The following is a 9,354-nucleotide window of genomic DNA, read 5'->3' as shown; positions in this document are numbered from 1 at the left end:
ATATGTTCCATTATAGTCCTTTAGGGCAGTCTCTTTCTGCCTACGGGCTCCGTTCACTTACATTTTGCTCTCAGCTACAAAAAATGTCTGCGTGCGCGTCTGTGCGTTAGAAATGTGGGAGTGTGCAATGGTCTACTAAGCTTCAATAGCTGGATTGTACACAAAGTTTCTTTCAGATGTGTTATAATTGGGCATGTTGTTGTAATTTATGTCAAGACAAACACAATATAATGAGTGAGCCTTCTATAAATGAATCCTTGTTTCAGCTTTTAGTCATTTAGTCATTATGCACCACATATCTGGAACAAACTCCCTGAAAGCTGTAGGTCCGCTTCAACTCTCACCTCTTTTAAATCAAAGACAAATACCTTTTTATTTGCCACTGCCTTCCTATCTTAGCTTATGTTAACTCGCTTTAAATGAGAATTTAAAATTTACTTTTAATATATTTCTAATTATCCTTTTCTTTTCTGTTTTATTATATTTGTCTTTTTACTGGTTCTCTTTTATGCTTGTCTGAATGTTTCCAATGCTTTTAATGTTTCAATGTAAAGCACATTGAGTTGCCCTCGTGTATGAAATGTGCAAAACAAATAAAGTTGCATTGTCTCGCCCTTTACCATCAAAATATGTTCAGAAAAACCTTTTTTTGAGGATTTGTTCATTTTATTTTCAATATGAATGCATTTGGAAAACTATTTGAAGCTATCAGTGTATCAATTTGTCCAAGAATTGTACAGAAGTTTTTAGTTGAAGGGGAAAGAAATCTACAATATAAAGGCCCTGTCGGCTAAATGCAACATGGGGATGCATGAGTACTTTTTCCTTTTGGGAATAACTACATCAATGCATAAAATATCATGGTAAAGCTTATATCGACTAGAATTGAAAAATGAATTCACAGTATGAACCAGCATCTTTGTCACAGAAAGAGCCTGGCTGATGGTTTCCATCCGTTTTACCTTGGTAGTTATGTAAACAAGGCTGCAGTTAATGAGAATGTTTTGTTGTGATACTTTGAAAACCTCAACTGGTTTGAGGGGGAAACAACCTAAATAACATCTGTTCTGGCCTTTACAAGAAAACTCAGCCATCCACTTTGTGGTTCACTCACACACACACACAAACACACATGTTCAGCATGCATTGCACAAATGCACCACAGGCTCAGATCTGTATGACTTTAACTCACACCAGGCTGGTTATCATACCATTGAAAACTTACGTATTAAGAAAATACCACGTAATATGTCACTTACCACATAGTACACATAGATCAAACAGTGTTTTTATAGAGGGAAGCAGTCAAATAAGGTAGAACTCAGCTTTATATTTTTGCTACAGGGTAAGGAGAATTAAGTTAGTTTAGGCAAATTAACTACACAGAGACAAAACTGGTTCATGTCATAAATTCACTGCATACACCTGAGGAAAGATGGTGCATGTGTTTGTCACAGAAGTGATTCTATCACAACTCTGTAACAAACATCAAACAGTGTTTAGTATGCTGCCTTTTTCAAAAATAGGACACACAGCATGTAGGCAAAGAGCAAAGTTGTATGGTTAGACCCTAAATCTATATTTAGAGTGAAAACTCCATTTTGCTAACCCAAAGTGCGTACCCTCTTCTCCGCCCACTCTTTCTTCTTCTTCTTTCTTCGTCAAGCACCATAGTTTTGTAAATGGGTTACCCCCATGCAGCCACCCACGCATCAGGTACAGTATGATAACCTGGGGCATCCTGTTATGACTTCTGGTTTCCTGTTTCCTGTGAAAAATACAGCCCCCTTTCTCTGAAACACAAACATTAGCAGCCTCACACACTCAACTGCTCGTCACACAACAGAGCAGGCCAGGATCAGCTCTTAACACACTAGTCTAAATAGATTAGCTTGAGTGTTACTACTTAGAAGTATTTAACACGGATATCAGACTGCCTCTTGAGTTCAATTAATAAAGCTGACACATTCTTCCTCCTTTTCAGATGACTCCCGACCAGATTGAGTGTAATATTTTGGTATTTTTCTGGCTTAGGACTCACAGTGACGTGGTCAGTGTTCTTTTGGCCTCGTGCAAAGCTGCAGCAGTGTGAGAAAGTCATTATGCTGTTAAGGTGACAAGAGCAGCTGTCGTCCCCCGTTCTCTGCAACATTTCATTTGTTTTTATCCCTTTATACATATCCTCATTTCACATGCCAGCGGAGGAAGATGTATAAGTGTCAAGGGACCACTGAAACAGCAATAACAGTGGTGTGTGATCGTGTGTGAACTGTAGGCCCCCCCGTGTTTGACAAAAATATGAAAATAACACTGTTTGTGACACAGCATGCTGCCGCTGCACACACACTCACCCTGCCGAGATACCTGAGCATCTCTCTCTACAGGGGTCAGCCACATCACTCTTAATGAGCAGGAATCTCTCCACCTCTCTGTGGTGGCTGTAGGCTGTCATGCTGAAAGCCTAGTGGCAACGTTCACGGTTAATTGTCGCGGAACAAACTCACAGCACGGTTTTTACCTCTTTTTGTCGGTGGCTTCTGTTGGTGCTCATATAGCATTTCATCACAACCATTTATTATACTTCTTTTACTGTGATACTCTTTGTTCAGCTTTTAAATAAGTTTGCTTTGTTTTTTTTTATAAATGAAACTTAAAGGCAGCACTGTTCAGAGTTTCTTCAATACAGCAGGGCTTTCACATTCTATAGACCCCTCGTACTTTTTTGAGACAAAAAGCACAATACCATCCTGTTCTTTCTCCTCATTTTTAGCTCATCATCCCCTCCCCCTTTCTTGCAGTTTTGAATTCATTAGCAATCAAAGAGCCACTGACAAACGCCCAATCTTAATTACCCTCTCATTTGCATATTTGCATATTAATGACTGCAGACTTTGCTGTTTTTCTGCTGCAGTAGTCCCCCTCCCATCAATGTTGCTCAGACTCCCAACACACTGCAACGCTACGTCTTCTTCTGCGCTCAAGGCCTCACCTTCTGCCTGAAGTTGACAGACATTCAAGTAGAAGACATTTAATTATCACTCATCACATAAGACAAATAAATGAACCTTTTTTTTTTTTGGGATAAGAAATGAGAACACATGTAGTTCATGAAGGCTTGGAGACACTTCCTTGCTCTGTCTATTTTTAGAACAAGTTATCTTCACAGCAGCACTGTATTAAAAAAATAAGTGTGTTAAGATGTTTGGCAGCATACCCAAGTAAACAATGTAACCTAAAGTCTTATTCTTTGTGACTGAAATGCCCCCCTCTTCTGGTGACATGAGGGTAAGGCAGTGAAGAGATATTTGTCCAAAGACAACATGATGTTTCTGTGTTATAATGCAGAACATTTATTGATCATTTCGACTTTTTTTTTCCAAAGACAAAGCTTTGAATGACTTACACCACAAAAATCTCTATATATTTTTTTTATATATATATTTGTATCTAACCATTTGTTAAAGGAATCAGAATGCCCAGCTGAAAGCAATAAGTCCAGTCATAGATGGCATTATAGAGGAATGACTATCTTGTACTTCTGGCACCATTTCCACATAAAGAAGGGGCACAGGGTACTTAAAGGTTATCATATTTTAGTTTTGGCTTTGAAATGAGGGTCATGCTAAAATGTTTAGAACATTGTGCTTCACCTCAAGACATCTCTAAATGGAACAAATGCAGCAAAAAAGAAAAGGAAAGACAAGAAAAAAACATCTACCAACACGTACACACATAACCCAACCTGCTTATTAAAATAAATGTATCTAACATTTTTTTTAATGTGTTTGCATAACCGTATAAAAAGAAATTCATATCTGTATCTGCCTGTACACATTTACAGATGCTGAACCGTGATAGTGAGAGCTGGGATTGACACACTGGTGCTGTAAGCCGAACAACACATCTGAGAAATTCACACTTTTAAATTGAGAAGCAGAATAGTAAAGAAAAAAAGTTGTATTTTATATGTTTTGATTCTCTTTTTGGGGATAATTTTTCAGCTTTGACAGAAAATGGACAGTCAGCCATGAACTAAGGAAATTCCTAATGGCATCCAGCAGCCAAAAAGACAAAAAAATGGGACACATGGCATTGTCGTAACAAAAATAACCAAACACTGAAACTACAACAGAATTCTAATCTACTGTTTTTCAGTTCTAGTTTTTGTTACTCTCCAAATAAGATATTCAATGTCAGAATTATAACCTGAATTAAACTTCACACCATGTCTTAATGATCAGTGACAAAGGATGCAAACTGTACAGTACCTTCCCAAACCTGATCAGAGTTCATTTGATAGATTGAAACTCTGAAGGCTCACCTGAGTGAGAGGTGTGGCAAACAGAGAGTGTGAATGTGGGTGTAAGGTTTTGAGCAGCAGCTTCTCCGTGATGTACACTCACACACTCATGCTGTGTTGCATGAGCGTGTTGGGAGAGTGTTCATTCCGCAGCGCGAGTGGGAGTTTTCGGTTGGTTCAGACCGATGGTTTTACAGAGCCAGCCAGCAAAGTCTACCTCTTCCACCTCGGACCGTTTGATAAACGTGTGGTTCTGCATCAAGACAAACACATTCACATAAGATACCAGACTTAAAAAAAATACATTTTGATCACAGGTTTTTAAGTTTACTGCTTAAGACTCCATCTTGTTGAAATACAGGTTTGACTGACATGTTTTCTACAACAGCTATTTTGTGATTTGGGCCATAAATGTTAATGAGAGAAAGAAACATGCCACCTTAAATTTGAACTGAGGCAGGGGTCTAACTCATGACACTCACCATCAACATTTTCAAGTCCGCCCTGTCTGCTGGATTTTTGATGAGACTGAAAAGACACAGGCAAAATAAATCTTTCATCTATTCTCTCTTTCACTCCTTCGATTCAAAATGTATATGGTAACTTCTGCTCACTGAGCATATACTCAAAGAAAGAAGATTGGTGTGAAAGATGTGTAACTAAGCATTGTTTTCAGGCTAAAATGTTGCCTCACCATTTTGTCACAAAGTCCTGAAAATCAGAGGTGAAGACTCCATGTGGCAATTTTGGAGGGGGCTGAAAGAAAGAGGGATGTTGAATGAATATTTGATCATGTTGCAGAGGGGGTCACCTTCATGATTTTGCAGGGGTGTGAGTAAATGCTTGGAATCAGAGAATCAAAGATTCTTACCTCATTTACTATGTAGTCTAGAAGCTCAAAGATGGCCATTGCAGGACCATGGCCTGGAAAAGAAGACAAGATACAAATATATAACTACATGTTTTATATTTCAAGCAAGACTCATGTAAAAATGAACTAATTCTTCCTTCTTGTGGCACTCAGTGAAAGATTAGCTTCACTGGAATACATTAGTGTGAAATTGACTTTCATCAGTTCAAATCACTCATTGAGCTTGTACCTAAAGCTACCTTAAAACAACTTATTTCAGTTTAAAGCAGCTGTCTCACCGCTGACAGTTCGACCAGGTGCTCTGGGTCTGGGTGAGGTGCTAAGTGTCTCCCCCTCACTACCATCCAGAATGGCACGTCCAAATATGGCCTCCAGTTCTTTAGCATCTGGAGGAGGGATGGGGAAGCGTCCAATTGACAGCTCTACAAGAGACAGCCCCATACTCCACACATCTGACTGCACCGAGTAGTGGGTTCCCTGCAATCTCTCCGGCTACACAGCAAACAGAAACAAAAGAAAGCTCATTCAAGACTCAACATACCTTCAAAAACAAACTGTGGCAATACAAGAAGTTTGACACAAAGACAAGAAAGTGAAGGGATGTTGAGGAAACAGTTACAAAGCATAATCTAGAGAGTACCAACATACCGACATGTAGGATCTTGTCCCAACAAAGGAATTGGCCATCGAGTCTATGAGCTGCCCGCTTACACCGAAATCACAAAGCTTTATCTCCCCACGCGAGTTCACCAAAATGTTGGAAGGCTTCACATCTGAGAAACACAAATACAATTTTTCAACACAAATTTCTTGACTGAACATCATCATCATGCTATGCAGACATACAGGACCATCTTGAATCAACCATTGTGTTTTATTATCGCACCCTGACACATGTTGATGCGATGCACTTTCCCCAACAGAAAAAGAATGATTAACTTTACCTCTGTGCATGATTTGGTGTTTTTCTCTCAGGTAGGCAAGGCCTCTCAACACCTTTTAGAAAAAGGGGAGAAATTAATATACTAAATGCTCATAGAAAAGGAAACTGAATATGTTAGGCCTTCTACATTTAACTGGAATAGCTTGGTGATATGGTCTTTATTTTAATCTTTAATAAAACACTTTCCTCTGAACAAAGCAGTTTAATCTACCTGCTGTGCTGTTAATACCACTTAAGTTATATCACAGTAGATAGTAAGATAAAGGAGACAGCCACACACTCACAGCAATGCTAACTTTCCCCAGAATCTCTTCAGGGATCCTCCTTGCTTCTTTCAACACCTGGTCTAGAGATCCACCATCCTGCAAAGTAAAGTGAAGTCACAATAACACAACATGTCATAATGTAGATTGCTAAACAAACATGCTGCATCAAATAACTTTTCAAAAGGATCATATTATTTTCAAAACATCTGTGCGTTAAGCACATTTAATGTGTGTCTGATGTCTGGTACAGTGCTGCGTATTTCTACATCATAATAACCACAATGATTTTGCTTTATGTTTTACCTTAAAATAACACTGAAGGGTATTTTTTATTTCTTTTCTTTTTTTTTATACTTTACTTTTGTAAACAGACATAGCTAGACAACACAGTTCAGTGAAACAGAAACAGTAGGTCATCTATACATCCTTATTATGTAATAGTGGAAATAAAGTCAGTTCATGCAGTAATGGCTTATCAATCCTTTAATGCTATGTTCACAGTCCATTTTTCCCATTAATGCAAACATGTTTCTGTTTTAAGGTTCATTGAGTAAGTCATTCTTTCCATATTTTCAATACTATACACGATTTCTATCCACTCAGTCTCTATTGGAGGATTGGGTTGCAAACACCTTCGTGTCACAGCCTTTTTGCTGGCTGCTAATAGAATCTTTAGCAAGTATTTATCCTTAACTGAGAGGTGGGCTGCGATGTTACCCAGATAAATTGTTGAGAATGAGCGGTTAATCCCTGCTCCAAAGTATTTTCATTTCTTGTGAATAATTTGGTCCAAGGTGATGTACATATAATCATAGCCACCAAAGGGTTAGACATTTGATTTGTAAATGGTTTGCTGTGTCCCAATAATCTTATTTACATAAAAAACAATCAGGTTATTGGGAGTACTGTATTTTTCCTGATTTAATCTTACAATCCTTGAGAGACAGAAAATAAACCATCAGTTGAAGGCTTTTTGAACAGACCTATTGAGATCAAAACATGTGAAAGGGCAAAATAATATAAATTCCCAGTGGGAAAAAAAATCTAATTGATGTAGAAATACCTGTTACACCTGCTTCAGTTTGCTCACCATGTTTTCCATGCAGATACTGATCTCTCCATCGCTGTAAAAAGCTCCATAAAAGCCCACAATGTAGGGAGAGTTACACTCGTGCAGCACCTGAAGTTCTCGGATGATCTGGTTTCTGATAGCCGGTTTGATTTCAAGATGAATTAGCTTAACAAGGGAAGAAAATACTAACATCAGGATCAATTTTATTACCTGGTTGTGTAGTACTTTACCATAACATAATCTATATTTAAGTATAAATATGAATACTGCATATGTATATGTATGATTAATTACAATAGTATACCAGTGTACCTTTCTAGCCATGATTATTCCTGAAGGTTTGTGGCATTCCTTATTGACAACTCCTCCGTTGCCAGCACCAAGCTCACAGACACGCTGGAAGTCATCATCTCTCAACTCACCCACCTTGGCCTTCTGTGTGAGAAAAGCCTCTAACCTTTTCTTCTGTTGTTCATCCAGATCCAGCTCGGCCAATATCTTTTTAAGGGATTCTAGATTGGCCCTGGGTAAATGGGGGTGAAAAGAGTAGGAATAAAAGCATTTTTCAGATGACCAAACTGACAGATATATTGACTGCATATGAGGAAGAAGATGATTATTAGATAGTAGCATATCTTACTCAGATGAGACTTCAGTGTTGATGGAGGTGGATAACCCATCGACAGCAGGAGCTATGTTTAAGGGCACTGGTCTCTTTTTAGGAGCCATGCTCACTTGAGGATTTAGTCTAAGTCTGAGTGGGCACGAATCAGGATTTCCCGAGCTTAGCTGCAAGTTTAACTTATTGTTAAAGAAATGAAATCTAGTGTGCAAGTTTGCAAGATAACCTGCGACCACTTTGTTATCTGATGGACGCGGTCTGCACGAGAACCAGTGAAAACGCTTCCTGGTTAATACCTGACAGATATGAGATAGTTAGCAGGGGTAAACATTAACCAAGCAATGGGTGCAATACTGACAGGCTTGGTCCCAACTCTGCTTATCTGATTATCTTATGATTCATAACCCACTGAGCTGTTAAACAAGCAATCTGACTGAGTAATCTTATGCTAATGTTAGCAGGTAGGCTATCTAACGAAAGGTGTTATTTCAGAAGGTAGGACGATAACAAGCATTAAGGTCACGAGACTCAAGTTGGCAGAAAATGTATATACAATAAACTAACTACAACGAAGCGGCAAAGTGAATATTCTCAAGACTAAAGCCATCACTAGAAGCCTTTCACGTCATCAAGCTAGCTCACTTCATCCGCTAGCTGTTTCGTGACAGTCTCCTGCGTGATAGTAAATTCAACACTGAATGAGAGCGAACCACTGTTTTACTTCACGATCGCTTCCCTCGTCTCCAGCCCAGGTCAGGAGAGGCCAGCTAACATCGGCTTGAGTGACACTTGTGTGATTCTTTCCCCTCCGCTGTCAGGTGTGGGTCAGGTCTACAGGTCTACAGGTACAAACTGGAGTCCCATAGAAGTAGCAGTATGGAGTTGGGGGCGGAGCCAAGTACACTGACTCTCCGGAGGAAGTCTCGCGATAGTTCAAGTGTTGACAGTTTTTTTTTTCCAACTTTATTTGAGATGTAGATAACAAACAATGGGTACATTCAGAAGGAGCATAATACATAAACAATCAATCATTAAGGACAAAGAAACAACACAGCTTCAGTTTTGAATATAAGGCAAATGAGAAAATTATACATACATAGAAAATAAATAATAAAATAAGTGTAAATGAGTAAGAAGAGGGAATAATTTTACAATTCAGTGAGGAATTATTTTAGGGAATTGTGTATTTAAAGTGCTCTTGGTCCTTTCCAGTGGTGGAAAAAGTACACAGCTTCATTACTTAAGTCAAAGTGTAGATACTCAATGTCAAATATTACTCC

The 9,354-nt window shown here is 38.7% G+C and overlaps 1 protein-coding gene across 2 annotated transcripts; it reads right to left on the bottom strand.

Moving 5' to 3' along the window:
- Nucleotides 1–3,334: 3,334 nt before the first annotated feature.
- Nucleotides 3,335–8,979, bottom strand: map2k2b (mitogen-activated protein kinase kinase 2b). 2 transcript variants are annotated; one of them, XM_034703297.1, is made up of 11 exons: nt 8,093–8,979; nt 7,765–7,975; nt 7,471–7,617; nt 6,399–6,476; nt 6,116–6,167; nt 5,820–5,944; nt 5,450–5,663; nt 5,172–5,224; nt 4,995–5,056; nt 4,783–4,828; nt 3,335–4,553 (listed from the first exon to the last, which is right to left on the bottom strand). In XM_034703297.1, exons 1-11 carry the CDS (start codon nt 8,179–8,181, stop codon nt 4,443–4,445), a joined length of 1,188 nt encoding a protein of 395 aa, XP_034559188.1. In that variant the 5' UTR covers nt 8,182–8,979; the 3' UTR covers nt 3,335–4,442. The 2 variants fall into 2 exon arrangements, with proteins under 2 accessions (XP_034559188.1, XP_034559186.1); XM_034703295.1 differs by having other exon boundaries at nt 7,471–7,975; nt 8,093–8,958.
- Nucleotides 8,980–9,354: the final 375 nt, after the last annotated feature.

The sequence above is a fragment of the Notolabrus celidotus genome, chromosome 15 (assembly GCF_009762535.1).
Source record: "Notolabrus celidotus isolate fNotCel1 chromosome 15, fNotCel1.pri, whole genome shotgun sequence".
Taxonomy (NCBI): Eukaryota; Metazoa; Chordata; class Actinopteri; order Labriformes; family Labridae; genus Notolabrus; species Notolabrus celidotus.
Note: the sequence above shows the minus strand (reverse complement) of the source record. Positions and strands in the feature narration are given on the sequence as shown.

Excerpts from the sequence above, each read along its gene's own strand:
- map2k2b (XM_034703295.1), bottom strand. The coding sequence starts at position 8,181 with ATGGCTCCTAAAAAGAGACCAGTGCCCTTAAACATAGCTCCTGCTGTC. Across the intron at positions 5,945-6,115 it reads ACACCAAATCATGCACAGAG|ATGTGAAGCCTTCCAACATT; the intron begins GTAAAGTTAATC and ends TGTGTTTCTCAG. Across the intron at positions 5,057-5,171 it reads TAGACTACATAGTAAATGAG|CCCCCTCCAAAATTGCCACA; the intron begins GTAAGAATCTTT and ends TCTTTCTTTCAG.